Source organism: Dipteris shenzhenensis, chromosome 14 (assembly GCF_047967505.1).
Source record: "Dipteris shenzhenensis isolate YYH24624 ecotype China chromosome 14, Dip_SZ_1.0, whole genome shotgun sequence".
Lineage (NCBI taxonomy): Eukaryota > Viridiplantae > Streptophyta > Polypodiopsida > Gleicheniales > Dipteridaceae > Dipteris > Dipteris shenzhenensis.
Genome location: NC_141609.1, coordinates 16,038,423 through 16,062,651, shown reverse-complemented (window position 1 = coordinate 16,062,651; position 24,229 = coordinate 16,038,423). Strand labels below are relative to the sequence as shown.

Genomic DNA, 24,229 nt, shown 5'->3' with positions numbered 1-24,229 from the left:
GACGCATCTGCGGTGTCAGAATCATCAAATTCTGCACAGAAAATAAATTTTTTAAAGATTCAAATCAAATCACCTCATTAATGTGACATGCTTCTACGAACATATAGTACTATTTCTTTTTCTTATTTTCATCTTCTTTTGTTGAATTTTCAACGTTACGTTGGCCCACTCCTAATTAGTTGAGAGCCTATTTTCTCTCTCTTCTAAAAGGCCCCAAAATGAGCTCCCTTTTTTCCTAATGAACATCTGAAACATGCATGTTGGCTCGATTGGTCATTGGTCGGCCATACACACTTGGATTGGAGAGGGTTTCATATTCTTGAACTTCATATGCTTAGCCACATCATCTACAATAATATTGAATCCTAAGCAATTATTGACAATAACACTAAATACATTCTACTTTTTTATTTTAAAGGTAATAACAAAAACTTTATCATCGACTACTAGTGTATTAATGATAGGCATCATCGCAAGAGAATCTACATCTTGAATAGGCTTCTCCTTGGCCCAAATTTATTGCAAAAATTAAGTCCCTCCAATATAGAGCAATTCTTAATAATTCAACCACAAAAAGACTAACCTTCATGCTTTGGAACGTCTCCCATGCTTGTACGACTTCTAGACTCGAGCTCTTGTTGTTTCTCTGCTTGGACTAGTATGGATGATTGTGGGACCACATGTGCTTCTAACTATAAGTCAACAATAGGTGCCTTTCCTTTTAATTCTTTGGCCAACATAATAGCCACTTGCTTCTGCTCCTGCCAATTTATGTATTCGATCAACGGTGGGTCTCTACTCTAGTGGGTACTTCGCCTTGAGACTTGATGACTAGGTAAACTACTATTGATTCAGGAAGCTATGCCAAAATGAATTGGCATGCAAGATCGACTTCACTTCTTTCTTGATTATTTTTTAGCAACTTAATGTGCTCTTTCCATAATTTAAATTTTCCGATAAATAGTTCCTTTCTAGGAAAAAGAATAGTTGAAAAAGTTGTTTTGCAACATGCCTTCTGAATTAGAAATAGCTGGTTGATATATTTCTAATGACATAAACATGTAATAATTAGAATATCTCAAATAGATACTTCTAGTGTTATGTGAGTGGATGCTTTTAAAGAGCCTTGGTAGTTTTGATCTTGAAGACTAGGTCAAGGCAAGAAAGAAGATTGTTCAAAGCAAGATTCTTCTACACTAGGAGATTTGGGGGAGGGAAATTTTTATTTTGTTTGCAATTAAGTGAATGGATGTTATGAGAACCCTAACCAAAGCGCAACAATATATAAGTGGGAAGTGGATGCATGCATTTTGGATGTGACTGATATTTCTTTCTACCTATTACCCATGGGAAAAAAGAACAAAGCCTTTTAATACCTGGCTGTTACAAGCCACCCTTGGACTCTTGGATTTTTATGGACTCGTGAACTACCACGAGCTCTTGGACTACTACGCAGATAGGCATGCATACAGGTACTGAACACACATAGACATGCATACATGCACACAAAAACACACACATGAGGTGGTCAAAAGTAAAACTTTTATGTGTCGACTTGAAAGGGTCAGTGTGCACAATGAACCTGTGTCTCAACATGATATGTGTTGTATTTTAAAAAGCACAAATGAGAATGCCCATAATTCACTTGTTACCATAAAGGTGGGTAGTTTTTTTCTTTGAATGCACGCACCCATGGTCCTAATGAGGGGCACACTGCCAAGGACCTACGCGCTCTGAGCAGGATTGGAATGAGGGCAGCCACTCAGGTAGGCAGGCCCCCTACTGCTTGAGCTGCCAAGAGCATGCATCATTTTAGAAATCACTTCGAAATTTTGTAGATGCTTCATTCCCTTTTTCGCTTAGCATCTCTGGCATAAGGATGAAGGCCAACTGAAAGGTCTTCACTGCTAATCTTCTTTAAGGCCGACAAACCTTGTTGTTGCTGATATTCTGTATTCCTCTCAATGTGTCGAATTCCGAAATCAATCTCTTTAATGAAGCCAATCGATGAATCATCAAGAACTGATGAGCTCATGAAAGCCAAATCAGGGTTTATCCCGGCTCTCCCAAGCTCCTCTCCTTGACCCAGCTGATGAGTTTGATTCATTATACCAAACCTTGAAAGGCTGTCATTCCCTTCTCCTGGGCAGCTGGTGCATAAAGGCCTTGGAGAAAACTTTTCCCACCTTTGCTCCTCAATAGCATCTGTGAAATACAATTCAAGGGTTCAATCTTCAACAAAGAAAAGCACATGTGAAGCAAAAAACATAGGAGTCATTAAGCTTTTTGGGAAATCACAAGCAATGCAATTCTGTAAAGCCTACTTTCAAGAGCAGTTCTGCTAGTTATCAAATCAAGTCGGAGCAACTCCAAAAGACGCCCAAGATCAACTCCACTTGTCCAGCTCTCAGGCCCGTGGCCATTCCATAGTTTTAAACGTCCACGATTTGCTGTGCCTCCCCAGATTATTCCCACAGGCCTAGGCTTTCTGCCATTCTCTTCAGTTATCAATATAAGGCTGCCACTATCCCCTTCCAAATCAAAACCCTGCTTATTTTCTCCTACTATAAGGAAGTCAGTGAAGAAACAAATGCCTTTCTCGTCGTTGTATTCAAGAGCATAAGCCATGATGCTACCTTTTGTGAGCCCTGAACTTCTACCAACCTTCACCACTTGCCTTCCTACTATGCTGCTGATAGGAGCTTGTAGATCTATGACCATAACATCACCCATATCACCTATTCCTTTCACTGTGGGTGTAACTTTCCTAATATCAAAGCTATCTCCAAATGGTATGAAAGCACCATCAGCTCGCACAAATGTTTCTGTCAACAAGAGTGTCCAAGAAAAGCATCATGATACATGAAACCAAGCATAAAACCTGTGACAATGGTTAGAACAGCTTACACTGTGGGAATGGGACGCACCTGGATTCGTACTTGCAAAGATGCTATACCACCAATCATCTGTAATAAAAGATGTTGCTCTCTCTACCGCACCAAGATAAACACCCGGTCCAACTTTTGGAGGCAGTGGATGAAACATCTTCTGGTTGGGGTAATCCAAGTCTACTGCAACATGCCTGTTGGTCAAGAAGCCAACTCGACGAGCACCAGTCCTACTTCTCACTATAGCACCCAAAGTACCACAAGTTTCTTGACTAGCAACCTGATGAAGTAAACACCAAGGAAAATTTCACGAAACATCTCGTCAATAATGAGGCAAGCAAAAGGAACTGAGCCAATGTTTGACTGTGACTTGAAGAACATGTTTTATACATATTTCACGAGACAGCAAAAGATGAGCAAAGACAAAGTAAAAGGGAAAATAGTATCCTATAACTTGTGGATAGAAAGAGGTGGCGACTTCAGCTTTTAGATAGGCTGTGTAATTCTTAGAAAAGGAATTGGTTGAATACCTGAGATCCTGGACCGACACATGAATCACTCCCTCGTAATTGTTCCACCAACTCTGTGTAAACTTGTTCTTTAGGAGTGACAGCTTGTGCCCCATAATATGAAAACTCAACCACATCCACATCGCACCAGACACCTCCAGGTCCCTGCAATGTAGAAAGCAATCATTTTAGAATATGCAGATCCAGCAAGCCACTACTGCAGCTTGTCAGGTTCATCCTAAGATCTCTCAAGGACAGCAGATAATCAAGAATTAAATAATGATTTTAAATCCTGCTTGTAGACAGAAATTTCAGCAAAGTCAGTGGATGCGCTCGAGAAAACAATTTCGTAATATATCACAGAGAGAATCGTGAAAGAATTACGAAAGGAAGTAGCCTATACACATGTGCAATAGCAGCATAAAACTGGGACCGATTGGAGGCCATGGAGGAGCTCTAGCCTCGCCCGTCGCGCCACACCCTAACCTCGCCCATCTCACCTGTTTTACTGGAAAAAACTGAAACCAATTTCCCTCAACTCTGAGGATCAAGGCTCATCTCACCTGTCTTACTGGAAAAAACTGAGACCAATTTCCCTCAACTCTGAGGATCAAGGCCCGCATCAAACAACATACAAGTGAATTGAGTGAGCCACATGTCTGCATTATGTTGGAGATGTCAATGCTTTGTCAGTGTCTGGGTTAAAGTTAGTACATCCATGGCCATGCATTAAGTCCCCATATGAGGAATAGCTTTTTCTCCTGCCGGACCGTTTTCGAATTCAAAGTCCACATTATGGCCCCCACAGGCCAGCTTTGGGATTGGCCTCGGCAATCATCAATGAGCCACCAATTATAGCTGTAAAAAACCTTAATGGAAGGGGCTGAATATAACATCTAGGCTGGATCTATTGACTGAGGAGGCTAGGGCCAGCTGCTCATGGCTGTGGATCTGATGACATTTCCCTTATGACTCACAATTGAATTCAGAGAGTTGACTGTGAGGTGCTAAGACAAAAGCGACCCAAAAAGAAGCCAATAAGTCCCGAAAATAGGAAAACACAGAGAAAGATTGCCAGACCGAGCTGAGAGAAGCACCGACCAATCACAAGTACGCGAGAAAAAATAAGAGCCTGCAAGAAAAGGCCGGTGACTGTGATCAATGACAACCCAAATGTGGGACTGTGTCTTAGTTGAGGTCACTGACCCACTTGTGAGTTTCCATATGAGGACTCGGGGTCCAGTAGACGCTGGTGTAGGATCTGGGCAGTAGAGGCTGATGTAGGCTTACTGTTAGAGCTGTGCCAGGCTACAAAGAGCTGCAGATAGCGCTGTATCTGTGGCAGCGTTGCAGGCTTGCAGCGCTTTTTTGCAGGCAGGGCCAGGGCATATTTATAGGCTTGGCAGGAGCTGAATATAGGTGGGAAGTTGTAAAGACCATTCCAGTCTGTTGCAGGTCTGGTCGGCCCAGGAGGGTTTCCAGCTTCACCACCCCTATTGGCACACTACAACCTATCCCACTGATGCCTGATTACAGGCAGCACAGGAGTGAGCGTGTCTTGGCTCCTCAGCATATCAGTTGCTTGTGACTGTTGTTTCCCGCAGCACCTTGCTGGATGTTTATGGCTCTTCTCTGAGCAGTTTTCCACATGCTTGTGGATGAATATAGTCCTAGTTCTGCTTCAGTTTTTGAACGTCTGTGTGTATCAACAGTGTGAGAGATCAGTGAGAGACTCAGGGCTCTTCAGTAGGCCCTCAACTCTAGGTGATATTTTTGTGATCTGCTCCAATGAATTCAAGGAAGGCGTCCTTGAATTCATTGGAAGACTCCAATTCAGCAAGGTGCTGTACTTTCTGACTGTCTGTGTTGTACTCTGTTCAAACTTCGTAATGCCATTTTTAGCGCTTGCACTAGCTTCTCACATGCCTATTCCTAACTTGGATGGGACTAATTATCCTATCTGGACGGTGAAGCTTCATAGTCATTCGGAGGCAAGGCTTATATGGGAGATCACTGAAGGAAGAGCAAGGGGGAAGCTTTCAAAGCTTCTGCCTCTAGCAAGGGAAAAGCTTGACGGCATGGGGAAGCAAGGGGGAAGATTCTGCTTCTAGCGAGGGAAAAGCAGAGTGAAGCCCAAGGATGTGATAGATTGAGTCAGGTAATTTTGGTACCCGTACCAAACTTTCCATACAGTACAGTACGCATACAAAAAAAAAGGGTTCTGTGCTTTGTAGAGGTGCACTTTATTTTAAAAACTAAAATTTGAAAAAGGGATGTGGGTCAATTGTTTCCCGCTTCCTTTAAATGTGTTCCTGTAATTATAAAACTACCTAGAATCCCTTTGATGCTTTAAATCGATTTGGCATTTGTTTGTGTACACTTGCCACCTCCTCTCTTCTCATCCTCTCTCAAGGCTAGTTGTTACCCCTTCCTTCAGCCGACACAGTCCCATCCTTCTCTTTTAAGCTGTAGTCCACACAGCCCTGTGGCCAACCAGGGTTGAGGTGAACCCTACCAGCAGGTCAGGTTACCCACCTGGTTGGAGGCCTGGTTGGCCTCCTAACCCAGGCGAGTCTATGTCACAAGCAGTGGTGCCACATAGGTGCCTCCAAGGTGGGCCCGGAGGCAGGTGAATACTGAAAATAGCCACGCACCCACCCCCTGAACACATCTGTGGATAGGACTCCTCCATGGCAGGCAGAAAAACCAGCCCCCCATCTTTTCCTATCTGTCTAGACCTCTCCATGGGCTGGCACACCCACAATACAGCCCTCAGTCATACTCTACATATGATATATCAAGAGATGCTAACACTGCCTCTCACCTCCTGGATGTTGAATCAGCCTCAGGGAGCTGGAATGAGCACCAAGAAACTGTTGTTAAAGTGGCTTGGTAAACAGGTTCGCCGTGTTGTCCTCTGTCTTGCAGAAGATGAGCAAGATCACTTCATCGAGCCCTTGAGGTCCGACCTATCACAGCTTTCCTCAGGGGGGACCGACAGAGACGAGGGCTCACTCTGGACATAGCCCTGAGAGTTCAGAGATCGAGGAGACCGTGTCCCCCGCACAGCGCGAGACAGCCTGACAGATGCAGATACGAGATATTTTCACAGCTCACCAAAGAGCCATCACTGTGCCGGGCTTCGATTTGTGAGTCCCAGCTCCGAGAGTGACTTGATTCAGTTTGCACTTGATTGATTATGGTTATGATTTTGCTAGCATAGATTAGTACTCAGCAAGGGCCATAGCAGCAATGTGCTTTGTCCAAGCATGGATTGTGAGCAAGTGCTATACAGCTTTGATTATCACTATGGATGACAGTTGGAGAGCTGTGGAAACCCTTTCTCAACAAGCAATCTGCGAAGCCAAAATGTCTCACTTAGCTGAACAAGTGGCCTGGTACTCAGCCTCTGTCAAAGATAAGGCTATGGTAGGTTGCAGTTCACTGCTCCATGTGATTGCTGCTGCCTCGAGGGTGAAGCAATATCCTATGGTCGAGCGTCAGGTGTCTGAATTCTCCCCAATTGGAATCGCTCCAGCCCTATAATTAGATCATGGACTTCTACCCTCCATGCTCCAGCTATCTAGCCTTGTGCTTGCCCACACCTCCATCCGAAGTATACTTGGTCTTGTAGACCCACTTTGACAGACCGCTGCTTGGTCTTGGAACCAACTCCAAGGTCCCATTCTTCTCAATGGCTTCTATCTCCAGCTCCATAGCTCTCTTCCAATGCTCTTGAGAGAGCGCCTCCTGCATAGAAGAAGGTTCTTTGTCTGTGATGATCCAAGACATCAAAGAACAATTTACCTGAAGAGGGGTAGCCTGCTATTTTGCTCCCCCAAATCATCTTCTACCAAAATCAGCACGTCAAGTGAAGATCACTTCTTTCACATAAGAATTTTGGCAATTGCTTGGATCAAGGTGAGGTGATTTTGACAGGAGACTTTAATGCAAGGACACAATCACTTCAGATCCAAGGTACAAAAATCAACAAAGACTCTCTATAATTGGAAGATGATAATGCAGAAGAAGAGCTGAAATGGGTAGGAAATTCAAAGGACAAAAGCGACATCACATAAATGGGCAGACATCTCTTGTCACTTGGAGAATGTTTTGATCTAGAATTGTAAATGGACGTACCTTGTACCCAAGATCAGCAGAATTTACATGCCAACTCCTCAAAGGAGGAGTGTGGTAGATTATGTACTTATGCAGCCCCAAACAGTTCAAAAAATCAGAATCACTACATTGGCAAGAAACTGATGGAGTTCCCCCAGTCTCCAGAGGCTCACAGTGAATTGCTCTTTCACAACTAAGCCAATGGCTTAAGATGGACTACAAAAAATTAGACATATATGAAACAGAAATAGAAAAATCAGTCAGCGAAATGGAATGGCCAGGTACATGCCAAGAAATGGACAAGCAGTCTTTCAGGTTCTCAAGGAAACAGCCCATAAGGTATTCAGAAAACGACAAGGAAGATGCAAAGGGATGCCATGCATGGCTGGGTTCTAGCATCTCTCTGTGCTCGCCTCACAAGCTAGCTGGTGTAGCGGTTCACTGATCATCTCCATGGCATCAATGGAAAGATGCTTGAAGACAAGGACATCAAGGACAAAATATATAACAACATGATAAGGAGGAAAAAAACGGTCTTCCTCAAAAGGTCTTTGGAAGAACCTACACTCTAAAAGAAGTGCCTTGGCAGAGCTCGATCGCACACATCAGAAATCTCTACGCAAACAATGATGGAGCAGCTTGTAATTGGAAGACCTCAAATAGTCCTATACAATAAAAAATTCCGACCAAAGAAGTATCAAAAGGCATACTAAGTCTCATGAATGGAAAAGCAAAAGACCAACAAGATCTTATAACCGGGATGATTAAATGGGGAGGGAAAAATCGCCACCAAAAGATCCAGGAAGTCTTGAATAAGGCTACGACTGAGTGTTTCCCACAAAGCTGGCAAGTATGTACTTAAAGAACTACAGGACAATTATGGCAAGCAGTCTCATGGCAAAACTGTTTGGAAAGTTATTGGAGAAAAGAATAAGTACATGGGCAGAAATCTGTTAGAGTCCCCTCTCTGGTTGGTTTTATACCCAAACATTTCACTCTCAGGGCTATAATGGAGGGAGCTAAGGGCAAAGACAAATCAGTGCACTGTTGCTTCAAGAAAGCTTTTGATATGGTACCAAGGCCAGCTATGGGAAAGAATGGATAAACTTAAAGGCCCTCTAGAAGGGGCTACAGCCAGATTGTATAAAAGGGTCCTAGCCGAGCTTACAGATCCCATCAAAAATTCCACCCCTAAGCCTCTTTTATCAGTGAAAAGGCTGGACCCTCTCCCCACCGCCTTTTGGACTCTTCATATATGAACTAAGACAAAAGGGCAGAGATGGCATTCAGCTTGCAGGATACGTGGTTTTACTGCTTATCTATGCAGATGATGTGGTCCTTTTTTGCCAAAAATGCAGCTCAGCTTCAAAAACAGCTCAATGTTCTCTCAGATTTAAGCAAAAACACAGGTACGATTGTAGATAATGACAAGACTAAGGTGATGATCATTGGGAAAAAAGATAAATCTGATTCTATTTTGTTTGATGGAAGCAAGCTAGAAGTGGTGAAATCTTCCAAAGTATTTAGGACTGGATTTTGAGGACAACTACAAATGGAATCTATACGTAGAAACGAGGATACTTGGATGCCTAAAAGCTTTGTTCAACTTACAAAACAAATGCAGAAAGTCAAACATCTGCAATTCAAGTATGAGGAAATTCAATTTTTACACTCTAGTGCAGCCTGTGGTCTTGTACGATGTCAAGTATGGGGAAAAAATTTAGCAAAAGAAATGTGAGAAAAGAATAGAGAGAATTCATAAAAGGGTCCTAATAGAAGAGATAGGGTTTAGAGTGCAAACTCCCTAAACCATGATTTTGGCAAAAACCGGAATGCTACCCTTGAGGGTGAAGCAATATGTCTCTTGATCTCTATCTATGGTCAACTAGAAAAATGGACAGCAATAGAATTCATTACAAAGTGATGGAAGCCACCATAGAAAAAGGATAGTTCAAAGAGGCACATAACTGATTGGAAAGGTGGGATATCTCAAGCCATGATTTACTTGAGAGAGAAGGGGCCTTTGTGCAGCAAAACATGGTGGACATTATGGTGAGGATGTAAGGGGAAAGTGAAGTTTTACAAAAAAGAGATCAACCCCATGGTAACATACAGTGAACAACAGTATCTCGAGGAAAATTTAAGAGACAAATTAAGAATCAGCTCTCGTGACCTAGAGGCAAAAGCTATGAATGACCCTTGACGTGCGATTTTAACAAATTGAAGACCTACATAACTTAGTAAGAATAACCGGTAGATGGACAGACACCCCCAGCTAGAGAGATTCTATGAAATGTATGAGGACAAGTTGAGCATCGCTTTATATGATGGCAATGTCAGGGATACTCGGCGATCAAATTAGCACAGGATATGCAGACAATGGTACCATAGAATGTGATGACCTTTCTCTGCCTCCCAGCACAGCAAGTTGGGCCTACAATGGTCTAGATGGCAACACATAAGAAAGCACTCCTAGCATCTAGAAGCAAGCACTGAGCATCAAGGGGGATCTTAGCAACCCTCTACAGTCTTTCCCCGTAGACTTGGTGGCTCACAGGGATATGTGGCCCTCTCCAGGACCATATATGTTATAATATTGTTTCATTGTCTTGGTAACTTTAGACTGAGTTGGGTAGGTTTACTTATCCTAGTGCAGATTGTTGTTGTTTTCTTGTCTAGTGGATATATCTAGATGAATCCAAGAACATGCCCAAACTCTCATCCTCTAAAAACCCAACACATAGTGCAGTTTCAATCTCATGATAGTCACTCATAAGGTTGAAACCATAAACTCCATCACAGATAGAAGAGACTAGATACTATGACATCCAAGTGGTGACGTCATCAGTGCCCAACAATGGGTGTAGACCATAGTATAAACATATGCTCTCACGCATACGAATCTACACACCCACACATTCTTGAGCATCCATTAATACAAAGGTCTTCATGCTGGGTTTTTGTCTGCGCTCCGGAGGTGAAGGCCAGACTCAACCGTGACAAAGGCTAGCACTAAAGGAAAATGCTAATCAAAAAGCGGATTCGTATGCTCTTACGCATAAGAATCCACACGCCCACACATACTTGAGCATCCGTTTATACAAAAGTCTTCATACTGAGTTTTTGTCGGCACTCCGGAGGTGAAGGGTAGACTCAACTGTGACAAAGGCTAGCACTAAAGGAAAAGGCTAATCAAAATGTGGCCCACATTCTCTTCATTCAAGCTACAACTGCTTGGGAAGACTATACAATTTCTGTCTAGTGGAGTTCTGTCTAAAACTCTCTAGACCTTGTATTTTGTAATTGCTTTTTTATTAGTCCCATAGATCTGAACAGGTCTCCCGTGGGCTTTACAAGAATTTCATTTCATCTCTCTCTCTCTATACATACATACTTACTTACTTACTTTACTTACTTTACTTACTTTATTTTACTTACTTTACTTTACTTTACTTACTTAACTTACTTTACTAGAGATCCCATAGGAAGAGCGCGATATGTACTCCTTACTTTATGAGGAGTTGACATCATCGACCCATACCACTCGCTCTTCCACCCGCTCTCAGAGGCAGAGATCGAGGGTTGTATCCATCGCTTCCACTTTAGCAGGGCCAAAGGAGCAGGATCCTCTCTTATCTTCATCTAAGGCTGACACTCAGGAGTCAGAGGAGGCTAACGATAGCATGGATTTTGTCATGTCACATGTGACATGGATCATGTTTTATATTCACTTTTATGAGGCTTCAGCCTAGGCCCCAAACTACTTGTCATTTATGATCTATCATCTATGGTAATTGATGTAGCATATGCGGCTTTGCCGAACTTTGAATTCTTTGAAGTTATAAGTTATTGTGAAATTTGAAGATGTATGTACTATCTTTCAATTTTGTGATGTATGACATATGTAATAATAATAACTATATAACTATATATAAAATAGGCGGGAAATGGTGTTTTGGAGTTTCGGCACTAGAAGAAACGGTATAAATGGAGTTTTAGTTTTAAGATATATATATACATATATATATATATATATATATATAATGGTGTTTTGGAGTTTCGGCACTAGAAGAAACGGTGGAAATGGAGTTTCAGTTTTAAGGTTTATATATATATATATATATATTAGATGAGCACGTATGCAGATGGGTGTCACTCATGAGGCAATGGAGAGAGCTCAAACTCTCAGAGCGGATGGCATGTGTAGTCTACACAGTGCAAGAACTATGGTTGCTGCCTTTGCATTCCAAAGACTGGCATTCTCTTTTATGGCCGGGGGAAATTCTCCAACCCACTCGACTGGTTCACCATCTCGGTTATCCTTTAGGTTCGATGATTACTCGTCGCCAATAGTCTGACTGGATGCTTGCAAAGCTGAAGAAAAAGCTTGAATACTAGAAGTTAGCCACTTGGCCATTGCATGTCAGGCTACGGATTGTTCAATCCATTTTGATGCCATATATTTAGTTTTACTTGCCTCTGATTATGTTCAGCAAGGGAGACCTTACCTCTGTCATGTCTATAGTGATGGAAACCTTCTAGTGCTCCAAACATGGCAAGAAAAGTTTGAGATTGCTTTCGGTGTAGCATCTATGTTCGCCAAAGATGCATAAAGGTCTCAATATTCTTAACATCCATGTGCATATTCTTGCTCATAAAGGCAAAATGATGCTGCAATTTATGCAAGGTTCTCAGCCTTGGGCTGCCATGATGCGCCATTTGCTCTCGCAACTCACCACCCCTGCCTTTGGATACTGGCAACCCACTCACTAGGATTTTCTTTTGGGTTGTATTGATGGTAAGATCAAAGGTTGTCCACTAGTATCCAACATGTTGATGGACTGGAAACACATCCTCTCGCATTTGGAATGGCATGGCCAGGATCCCTTGAAGGAAATTCTCTAAGAGCTGAGAGCATACATTGGTCAAGGGTTTTTGTCCCTCCGCTGGCTTTGCAGGAGCCTAGAGGTTCATACTTCCTTAGTGCGAAAGGGATCCACTCGGTTGCAGATGTTATTCATGATGATGAAACCATTCTTTCTTTTCCTTCGGCTGCTGCAAAATATGTCTTGGCATGCATTATCATCCTATATGGCACACTATTACTCATATGCTTCAGTATTTTCAGCCGGTACCGCAACTAAAGCTTGAGGACCGGCTTCAGGATTGGACTCTTCATTTGCGAAGGTCGACATGCCGTCCTTTGAGGCTGTCTCACATTATTGTATCTTCTTTGTATAAAGTTCTTTTACCCTTGCCTTGGGTTTTACAAAGGACGAATCATCTTTGGCAATTGAATCGTCCTGCAAAGTGGTGGCAAAAGAGACTGAGAGGGATTTATTCTAAAATTCCTCTTCGACAACAAGTTTTCTTGTGGAGAGTCTTGCTAGGAGTTCTTCCATCTGGGCACCTTTTGGCACGCAGACATATTGCTCCGGCTTTTTGCCACAGATGTTTCGCTCCGTGGGAATTAGTGCCTCATCTTCTTTGGCATTGCTCTCACACCCGTGATTTCTTGGGCTTCCTAGGGCTGCGTTTGAGAACTAGATTTCCAAATGCTACTTTTGGGAAGTTTTTCTGGCTTTTTGGGATTCACCCATCTAGGTAGGAGTTTGATTTATTTTTCACTTAGGTTCGCTACAAGGCACTCTGGACTCTATGACAAGACAAAAATCAGAGAGTCTTTGGTGATCCTACTTTTTCTCTTCTCTCTTTTTTCAGGCACTCCTTGCAGCAATCTTTTTATGCTTGTCTGCAAACTCAGTACATAGACTATGAAGTATACTTGTCATATACTGAGATCTTCTCTTGCTGTATTTTGGCACATCCCATTTTGGGATAGTGACTCTGTAATATAAAGTAACAAAGATTTCCACCCAAGAAAAAAAGCGTGCATGCGCGCGCGTGTGTGTGTGTACATTCTTTTTAATGCGAAGTTTGTTTTACCCAAATATAGCTGTTCCACTTTGGGACACTATGAAAGTATAATTTTCTTAATGGAAAGTTACATTCGAATGTATAATTTTCTTAATGGAAAGTTATTTATACAAAAAGAAAAAGCATGTGTGTATATTGTTGCCAAAAACTAGCACCAAAGTTGGCCCCTAGAAAAAAACCTTGTAAGGCCTGAAATCTAGGCCGTCCAAAGTGGAACAGCTACGCACGCGCACACACATCCAGAAACAACTCACAGATGTATTGGTGCTCTTGTACTTTGTCTCATAGGCCCGTGAGGTCTCCTGAAGACGTTAATATAATTCCCTCCCTCGCTCCCTCCCTCTATCTATCTATCTATAGATAGATAGATATATAGATATAGATAGATAGATAGATAGATAGAAAGTCCCTCCTATAAGTGATGGAGCTATGGTTTTCAACCTTCTTTTTGGAGGATGAGTTTGGCCACCCTCCTTTTTCTAGTTCGCTTGCACAATGAACAGAAGCAGGCAGCTCGTCGTCCCGACCCTGAGCTAGGGTGACTTCCCCCAGCCCAGTTCCAGGGGTTACGGTACAGCAAGGGGGGATGCCAGCCAAGGCCACCATGGAGAAGCAATGTGTCGCCTCCACTCCTACTACTGCAGCAAAGAAGCTCTCTTACTCTGTGATTCCCTCCCCCCCCCACGCTCCCCCATATGCCTTGACTAGATATCAGAGCAAGCTGAGCAGATTTATTTCTTGCAGCGAGAACTCAGAGACGCGAAGCTCCGAATTGCTTCTTTGAAGAAGGAAGTCTTGGACATGAACAGCAAGGTAATCAAAGAGGTTTTGCAACAATACACTACACAAGCAACTGCACCACATCTTGTAACTAAACTACAAGAAATAGTCACCACCAAGCTCAAGTCTATGAAGCAGGAACTCACAGCCACCTTGAACTCCAAGATTTATAAATGTGATGTTTACAAGGAGGTAAAAGAGCAAGAAACCAGGGTTGCTAATGATCCGATTGCACACATAGGAGGGCTACCAGAAGGTTGGAGTGTAGGAGAGGGCAACACAGAAACAAAGCTTGACAATCTCAAGAAGGCGATCGATCCCCCAGATTGAGTGGGACTTAAAAGAAATAATTACATCCTCCAAAAGGGGCACACGTAAGGGTAATCTTCCAAGACAAGCTAGCAAGGAGCAAAGTTCTCAAACAAACCAACAAGTTGAAAGGTACTAAGACATGCCGACCGAGCTCAAAGTAAGGAACACAGAATTAGCCAAAGTGAAAGCAGCTCGGAAGGAAGGAAAGTGGGCTGTTTATCAAGATGGATAGCACTAATCAGAGACTTTAAATCTAGACCCAAAGACTCTATGAGTTTAAAATGATGTAATGAAGGCCATTTTATGATAGGACTAGAATATAGTAGTGTGCTATAATAATTTCGAGCTGAGATGCCTTGTGCACTCCTCGTCTCTCTCTGACCCATGGGGGGGCGGGGGGGGAGGCTGCTGGAGGTGTGGCTGACGACCTAGAGCTGACGGGCGTAACGGGCTCCTGCTACCATGAGCCAAACCGCTGCTGCTACCCCAACCTGCACCTGAGAGTTAGGTTAGGTGGGTGGGCTGAGTGGAGCTAGGGGCAGGAGTGTGGGCTGCACGGACCGAGGAGCTGAGTGGGGGGGGGGGGGGAGAGAGATTTGGGGCTGCACTCATTGCAAAATCCAGCTGTAGCTACTCCTCACAAGCATTGCAACCTCCAGCAGGACAGCGTCTTCAGCCCAGCCCCCTTGGTTCACTCCAAGGAGGACTTCTCGGTAGTGGCACTGAGACAATAATGCAGTGAATATTTAGCACATGTGCAAGTCTTCCACTGTCAGACGTAGTCCATGTGTGTGTGCTAGACACCATAGCCTTCGGACAAGCATTTAACTAGTAGCCTTTTGGCTCAAAAGTGGTGTAGAACAGCAGACCAGAGGCTTGTGCACTCAGAGGTTTGTTATCCTCGCCATCCAGCAGTTAAGTATCACTGCAATCTCATATATGTAGCTGTCTGTCTTGAAATTTTTATTTATAAGGGGTTTCTTCTTTACGACTGCTCTGTTGTTTATGCATCTGTTTCAATACACCGCCCATAGTTATTGTTGGTTATAATCGTGTTATTGCTATCTGTGTTTTTCTAAAGCATTGGAATATCTAGATAATCGATGAGAAAACTTGTGATTTTGAATGTTTGGAGTCGAAAACTACAACAACGCCTGAGCTGAATATGTTTACATGCGTGGCTTTCTGGTTCACCACTCCTGACCTAACTTGAGTAGAAAGTCAGGTGGGCTGAGCCGACACAGGTGACAGTCCCATCCAAAGCAAGCTATGCCTCAATTCCAACTCAAACATTCCCCTCGCCTTCCTCATAGGGTGTTACAAGTAGGACGGACTAATTGACACAGGGTAGAGCATTGACTTCGACAGACCAAGGGCATAGGACACATATCGAGAGATTGGGCTCAACACTCTCAACACGTTTGTGCATTATGAGCATAATTTCATTGGTCATACCTCCTCTCGTTAGGGCCAGCGGGCAAAGGACTCTCAGCCCTTGAAGAGGTCCCACCGGACCTTCAAGAGTGGACACTTCCAGATATATGAAAGTAGCCATGAGAGGTTCCAAACAGGCACCTGCTTTATGGCAAAGCACTTTTGCAAGAGCTCGTAGAGCAAACCAAGGACACATTTAATCTTAGCTTAACCTTAATAGCTGCTCTTCTTACCTTGGACCATGTTAATAATTGGTAGATTACCTAGCTTCATTTTCCATTACAAAGCACATTAGGTTCTATCTTCTTGCAAGACCTTGTAATTCTAAGTTCTCGTAGACCATCATAGGCATTAATTCTTGTTTTTCGCTACTAACACGCACACAAACATGGTGTGTGTGTGTGTGTTCCTTTGAACCAGGATCACTGTAACAGTCTCCAGTAAAGTACATGGATAGTCTCTTGACGAAGTCAATCAAAATTCATAACTCCCGTCGACTCTGCACTTCAAGATTGCCTTATACTAGGCAGGGTTCATTATGCACCTTCGGGAAGGAATCTGGTGGCTAATTCGTATCGTCTCATGATGTCAGTGACATTGTCACTTATGTGTTGCTTGCACATATAATTGCTTCACATGGTATAGTACTTTTGTATGCACCTAGGAGAGACGCAAATATGGCTTCCCTAGTAGGTTTCTCTTTTGGGCCTTGCCCCCAAAGGCAAACCTTAGTGACCATTTTTCCTTGGCTCAAGCCTGTATAGTCAATGTGGGCTTCTATACTTAAACGTGTTCCCTTCAATCCATTCTTTAGGCAAGGCCTATGGTGAAGCCATCACTTGTACTTTGTTTGATCTTATAGGCCCAAGGGCCTTTGATAAACTCTCACTCTCTCTCTCTCTCTCCCTCCCTCCCTCGCTCTCTCTCTCTCCTCTTAGATCAACATAGCTTAGAACTCAGCAAGGGCCCTAGGGTGCCCTTTGCTCCAGCCCCATTGAGGCTTGTATGAGTTTTTTTTTTTGTGTACCTTGTCCTATAGGCCCACGAGGCTCCTGCAAACGATAATACATCTCTCTCTCTCTCTCTCTCTCTCTCTCTCTCTTTGTTTTTTGGGGAAAACACACACACACATGCCCTTAAAGACGTTTGCAGTGCCTTACCTCAAGATGGACGGGCAATCTTTGACTCTCATGAAGCCACGCTTTATTCACCTTGCGTGCCACGAAAACGATAATGGCGGGAATGTTTGTCAAAACACCTTCCTTTGTGCGAAATCCAACTGCTGTTGCCAGGCTGACCTGGCGTAGTCGAAGGCTATGAGACGCTCTTATGGTCATAAGGTCCAGAAGGGTCGTTGCTTGCTGACCCGTGGGTGCCCATTCGCTTCTCTCTGAAGGCAGACGCTTTTGCAGGCCATTGAAATAAGTTGCTCGGTCCTCGGCGGTGCCAAGCAGCCTGTGTGCGGGAGGCCACAAGAAGTAAGCAGCACTGTTTTCCGAATGCTGCGCACCTGTTGCCAATGCCTTCAATGAAGGACTGCCTGCCCTTGGCTGGCTTTTATGATTGCCTGAGAGGAAAGGGAAATCATTGTCCAGCACCGATCCTTCTGAAAGAGGGGAGGACGCACCGCAGCGCCCAGCGCAAAGCACCTTGGAAACGTCCACCTCCTCGCTATGCCTGCAAAACAGCTCCTCTTTCATTCTCTAATCGACTGGTGAAGCCAAAATTGGATGATGCAACAAATAGACATCAGACTTGAAGCAAATGAAGCAATCAAGTCCGCTGAAGTACAAACTTCCTCCGAGTCGTTCGATCTTAAAAAAAGCTATAGCAACATGTCATGCTGGATATGAGAGCTAAAAGTCTACATACGTCGAGAGACGAAAGGGATATAGATTCAAATTTCAAAGATCCATGTTATTGTTTCTTCCACCATTCGTGTGAAACGCTAGGCCCCGTTAGCAAAACCCATTCAGAGAGAACATGATTTCAGTCATTTGTTTGTCTTCTTTTCTGAGTAAATATAAGATTTTATGTTGCAATAGCAGACCGTTTCACCCGGAAACTTTGCTCGCAGCATAGGCACAATGTCACATTGTCGCTATCGTGGAATGTTTGATACTTCCGTTTACTGACAATGGAAGATGGAAATTTTTTGGTTTGCTGCAAATTTACGCGCTCACCTATCCCATTGTTCCGGTTCACTTAACGTAATCTTATTCGTCAGGTGAGTTGTGGGGGAACCCTGAACGGCGTCCGTGCTATTCCCCCACTCTTTGGACGCCGAATTCATGGCTGACTGCAGAAACTCGCTAGCAACCATACTGCAGCGCGCTTGCTCAGATGGTAAAGGGATACAGACTGGAGTGTTGGAGTGTAACGAAAACAGACTGCGATGTTATTCGACAAGACGCAGAAGCTTAAAACAACAGAGGAGTAAGAGCTTCTCGACTAAATGAACACAATTCATCTGTAGAAGCGAATGTTGTCTCCGAGAACAGAGCTCGTCATCCTTTTCTACGTGAGCCGAGTGACAGAGCAAGCTCGTTCTTTCAGTAATTCCTTTCATTGTCGCCACTACCGCAGTCTCTCTCTCTCTCCCTCTCTCTCTCTCTCTGACTCTGTCTCTCTTTTTTTTTCTCTCTCGCTGTGTCTTCGTTCCGATCCAGAGCAAAAAAGTTGGTTTTTGTTTATCTCATTCATCCAACTTCAGACTTCGATCCTGGCAGTACCTGATCATCCTTTGCACGGCTTGTTATTTTAGAAATCCTTCTTGTCGGCTCTCTCTGTCCTCCGCTCTCTTTCTTTTCTGTTTTGTCTGTCTTCCCACCCCACCAAAGTAGGTCCCCTTTGCATCGTAATGATTCTTTGCAGTTCCCATGACCACCCGGCACCCACATCCTTGAATTACCTTGTTGAGTATCCACCATGCCTATTTGCAAGCGAGTTTAATGTCACTTGTGTCGAGGCCGCCCAATTCGTACGTCATGCGTGTCTGGATTCGTTCCTGCCTGCCGCAATTGTCATAATGCCAAGAGCAAAATTTCGCGCGTCATCCCCGCCCATCGACGTCGTTTCGACCCATCATTTTGTTTTACAAAAAACGGTGCGAATAAGCAACGAATCCGAGCAGCGAAATAAGAAAACGCGAAAGGGCATGGATCCGGTGATGCCACAGTCGAAAAATGGTGCTCGATTGCAACTATTGCTTTGCCGCCTCCACTCTCGAATGAAAAATTCGTGGTTGGAATTGCTGAGCATTCGAATTCGATCGCACTGCGAGATTCGAAATGGATGGAGGCGTTGCATCGAATGATTCAAAGCGAAGCATTTTGTGGGCAGAGTGGCTTAGTCAAATGGTTTCAAACTAAAAGCAAATAGTTAGTGGGATGCTTGAGATAAGATCACTTTAAAATTAAAGAAAAGCCATATGCTTTCAAATTTCCTATGTTTTCACATTGTCAACCTTCTTCCTATTGCACCCAATGATTCAAAGATTTTAAGAGAGTTCTCTCTCAACGTTATCTAGGCCCCATGGAGTCACATAGCTTTCAATGGCTTTGGTCACTTTGCATCAGGAATTTTCCTCCGTTAGCTTTCAGCATGCATCACGAATGCTCGTCACCACTCTGCTCCATACAATCTTCACAAAAAAAAACCTCAAACCCTACAACTTGCATACAATCAACCTCTCCAGCATCTTTCATTTTCACCCCTAAAACATTTCTCAGCTTTTGTAACATCTGCAACATTTCAAGCAATCTGGTTATTTTTCAGCTGAACAGTCCGCAAATCCTCAAGAAAAGCCTTCAAATTTCTGAAAAAAGTGCTTTCTATGAACACTCACAGCATACCTCCCGATTTCTTCTCCTTGAAAAAAAATACATGGGGGGCAATACTTACAACAACAAAAAACATCTATGGCGTAGCGGTAGCTCAAGTGGTAGGGCAACTATGCCTAGCCCCTTTTCCTTGTCTATGTGACTTTAAAGAAACAAAAAGACCAGTTGCCCAAATCAGAGTGGGATTTCGCTTTATCTTTATTTGAAAGGTTGAATTTTGTGCATGTTAGCTCTAAAAACCAGCAACCTACATATTTTATAGTTTGAAAACCATGAGTTCAAGGGTCATCTTTATTTTCTTATGAATGAAATTTGTTTTTTCCTAGCACTAGAAGCGATTAGGGACATGCGAGGGAGGGTGGAGACAAGAATATAAGAGAGAGAGAGAGAGAGAGAGAGAGAGTTTACAAACACATCGTAAAAATAATATTTAAGATAGCTAAGTATTTTCATAAGAAAAGCATACAAGTGGAAATCACACTAATTGAAATCCAAGTGCTTGCTATAGCAAAACCCTCTGTTGATGTATTGCTACCAATAAGGCAAGATTAGCATGCTCTTTGAACTAATGAGTCCCAAAGTAAAACAACAACATCACCTTTAAAGTGTAAAGGCATGATTCTACAATTTAACAAGATTTATGCCTGTTATTGCTTCGGATCATGCCATGGTAGCAATGTTCTTGTCAACATAACTATCAATGATCATGTCCAACATGATTAGATGCTCTATAGCTCAATCTTAAAGGTAAGTGGAGAGGGTATAAAAATGAAAATGGAAGATTATTACAAACTAATGAGCAATAGAAAATACAAAACCAGATGATACATGAGACAAGGATGCACACACAACCTTGAAGGTCCTAGTGGACCAAACCAACCGGCAGATGGAGTGAATCCCACATTAAGTCTTTTCTTGTTGTTTAAGATGTACAATTCCTTCTTACAAAGATGCATATTGCTCAATGAGAGATGGACGAGCCGATAATGATGGCCTTACTCAGTGATAATAGGCATTTGTATTTCAAATAGGAATGGAGGAGGAGTATAAACTAGTAAGCCATAGGATGGAGTGAATTCCACATTACATCTCTTCTTATTCTTTAAGATGAAGCATAATTCATTCTTGCAAAGAAGCATATTGCTTAATGAGGGATGGACGAGCCAACAAGAATGGCCTTGCTCAGTGCTGAGAGGCGTTCGTATTTCAATGGGAATCAAGGGGTATAAAGTAATGCACACTAAAAACTACAACATCAGATGACACATTAGACAAGAATGTACAATTCTAGAGATCCTTGGTGGAACAAACCATGGGATGGAGTGACTTCCACATTACATCTTTTCTTCTTCTTTATGATAAAGATTAATCCATTCTTAAAAAGAACCATATTGCTTACTGAGGGATGGATGAGTGAATAATGATGGCCTTACTCAGTGCTGATAGCATTCATATTACAATGGCATGCTCAAAAATCCCTTGATGAGAATGCTAAAATATAAGGTAATTAAAATATGGGCAAACAACTTAGTTGTATCTACTTATGAAGCTACTAAATATCTCAATTATAGCCTCTCACTTGGTGAACAACATCAAATTTACTTAATTAAAAGTACCTCAAAAAGAAGACTATAGGGCATGCAAAATATATCACTTTGGAGAATCTAAAAAAGGAGACTCATTGAAAATTAGACCATCATGATGTGCTTAAAGTATGCAAATGATCAATCATACATTTAAGGTGTCATTTCTCAAGAATTCCAAAGGAGAAGCACTTATTGAATTTTGTCTCATCAATGTATAGCGACATGTGGATGCGGGGAGTAGGCGGTGACAAGCTTGTGTATCTCCTTTCCTTTGGTCACCTTTTCTTCCATACTATATCAAAAAGTGTTTGTCAAGCAAAGAATATTACCTTTTTAAGTATAGCATCTCTCAAAAGAGGGCATGATATTTGATTTTACCTTCTATCTTATCCTATATATTGTCCATTCCATCTTTTGATGCTCTTCTCACTAACATTGTCAATGATGTTACTACATCATAATAAAAATGAATATTAGTTACATCAAATGCGGGCGCCGGGCTCTATTGTGTATCCAAAGAATAAGCACATGCATGTAGACATGACCTAGTACAAGTACTCTCTCTCTCTCTCTCTCTCTCTCTCTCTCTCTCTCTCTCTCTCTCTCTCTCTCTCTCTCTCTCTCTCTCTCTCTCTCTCTCTCTCTCTCTCTCTCTCTCTCTCTCTCTATCTGTGTGTCTATGTGTGTGTACGCATGTGTGATGCGCTCATGCGTGTGTGTGGTGTTTAGGGTGGGGTGCACACACGCATGCACAAATCATCTTAAGTTTGATCCATCTTCTCCTTGTGGGGCTCTTATTCATAATCCTTTATTTGGAATTAAATTAAAAATGTATTAGTTTCCAATTCAATTAAAGAAGAAACATAAAACAATACTTAGACATATACTTTGAGTGTGCCTTTCTCCTTTGCCCAAGTGTCACTACTCCCTTTTGCTTTTGTGCTTCATTCATTTGGATTTTCTATGTCTATGTTTTTTGAAGAAGTGAGAAAATAGCCAATAAAGTTTTATGTGGAATACTATGAATTTCAACATGCATAGGTGATATATGAAAAAATAGTATTTTACATATAAGACATTCACATGTATAATAACCATTCCTTAAGGGGCAACAAAGGAATCACTTTAAATATAAAACAATAATTAATTGAATGTATGGTGTCCTAACAGTGACTCATGTGTCGTTGGGATGTTGTTGATACCCTCGGTGAGTTCTACTCCACTCAACGCAAGTGCTTGTCAATCGGTAGTGTTACACTAGCAATTGTCGGAATGTGATTCCACAAAGAAGAAAGGAATGGAAAGATGGAAGAGAGAGGAAGAAGGGTCTAGGAAGGAGGAGAAAGAGGGGGAAAGGGGGAGTGGCAACAATCACAAAGGCACTACAAGGAAACAAGACAACACTCCAAACAACTGATAGAGAGAAAAAGAGCTTGTTTTCCAAATGGTGCAAACAATAAGTGAAAACCAAAGTCAAACTTTTGGTCTTATATACATCTCACTCTCTTTTTTTACAATTCTCTTGGGCTTGTCTAGCTCCAAGGCTTTAATCTCCTATACAAGCTACTCCATGATCTTTATGAGATGTGCAAAATTTTCACAAGGTCAAAATGGCACCTTTCTTAACGGTTAACATGCCCCCCTTCTTGTTCATGATCCCTCCATGGATCACACGCGATGAAGCATGTTGGAGCTGATAGCGGTCTGCATGAGGGAGTAGCAATCAAGTTGCTATCGGCAAGATTTTGCAAAATTAGAGTCGTGGCTCCAGAAGTGGGTGTTGTGCATGCCCTCATAAGTTCGGATATGGTAACCTTGGAGGTTCCAAACTCAGAGGTACATGTAGATATCTTGGCCTTGTGATGGACCCTCATTCATGTCAAACATAGTTTCGGAGTCAAGATGGAGGTAGCGCTCTTTGCATTTGTTTCTCTATCGGGTATCTCCTAGAGTAAAATAACAATAAACATGAAGAAGTGGATCATGGCCAGAAGAGCAGGATCTGGAACCATGCCATAAGTGTTGTTGAAATTTTGCAGTGATACACGAGACTAGCTGTGGTGGTGACTTGAGAAAAGTTGAAGCAAGGAAAACTGTACAACACATTGGGGCCTCTAGATTTTGGATTTTGGCCAAGTCTACTGATGTCGCTTTGGCATGTAAGTTGGGTGGGTCTTGGCTGGCTCCACGATTAATGGCCCAAAACTTTTGGCTATTTTAAAAAAATGTATTCTCCAAACCAGTTGTAACCTTGCATCTGTATCTTGTATGGGGGATTTGGAGGGGTCTAGATCCTGGTAGCCACTCCGAGTCTGCGAGGATGTTGTGCTCGCCATTATCTATAGCTTTTTCAATGAATGTAGTAAATGACTTAATCTCCATTATTTCTACCAACTGGAGGCGAGACCCTTCTAGTTGTGCCTTCCAATGATGGACAGTCTCCAGGTCTATCAAGGGTTGGAAGGATTCAAGCAGCTTATGCCAATTAGGAGCCAAAGGAGTAGGCTCTGGCGGGGGCTGAACCTGTTTATTTATTGGGAACAATTCTTGCTCTTCAATAGATGGATCTGAAGGAGCTTGAGGAGCTTCCATGCTTAAGAGGTCCGGACCAAGTATTTGCTGAATGAGATTATGTTCCACAAGCATGTCAAAATTCATATTTATCGGCTCTAGCGGCACGCCCCATGTCTCAATGTGGGTGCTAGGGGGCATTTGTAAACTGGGGGGGGGGTGTAGTGTTAGAGGAGTGAGAAGAAGTTCTGGGAGGTGGTGTGTGCATGCGCGCACACGTGTGTGTGTGTGTGTGTGAGAGAGAGAGAGAG

General features: G+C 42.7%; 1 protein-coding gene across 1 annotated transcript; it reads right to left on the bottom strand.

Annotated features, from left to right (window-relative positions):
- Nucleotides 1-1,524: 1,524 nt before the first annotated feature.
- On the bottom strand, nt 1,525-18,610 carry LOC147894255 (protein NARROW LEAF 1-like). The gene is made up of 6 exons (XM_087384727.1): nt 18,163-18,610; nt 17,140-17,656; nt 3,419-3,562; nt 2,928-3,168; nt 2,325-2,825; nt 1,525-2,205 (listed from the first exon to the last, which is right to left on the bottom strand). The coding sequence occupies exons 1-6, from the start codon at nt 18,300-18,302 to the stop codon at nt 1,844-1,846; spliced, it is 1,905 nt and encodes a 634-aa protein (XP_087240853.1). The 5' UTR covers nt 18,303-18,610; the 3' UTR covers nt 1,525-1,843.
- Nucleotides 18,611-24,229: the final 5,619 nt, after the last annotated feature.

Bases quoted from the DNA above. Each gene is read 5' to 3' on its own strand.
- LOC147894255 (XM_087384727.1), bottom strand. From the start codon at position 18,302: ATGGTTGCTAGCGAGTTTCTGCAGTCAGCCATGAATTCGGCGTCCAAA. The intron at 3,169-3,418 runs GTATTCAACCAA...TTACTTCATCAG, and splicing joins GTGTCGGTCCAGGATCTCAG to GTTGCTAGTCAAGAAACTTG. The intron at 2,206-2,324 runs GTAGGCTTTACA...TGTATTTCACAG, and splicing joins TAGCAGAACTGCTCTTGAAA to ATGCTATTGAGGAGCAAAGG.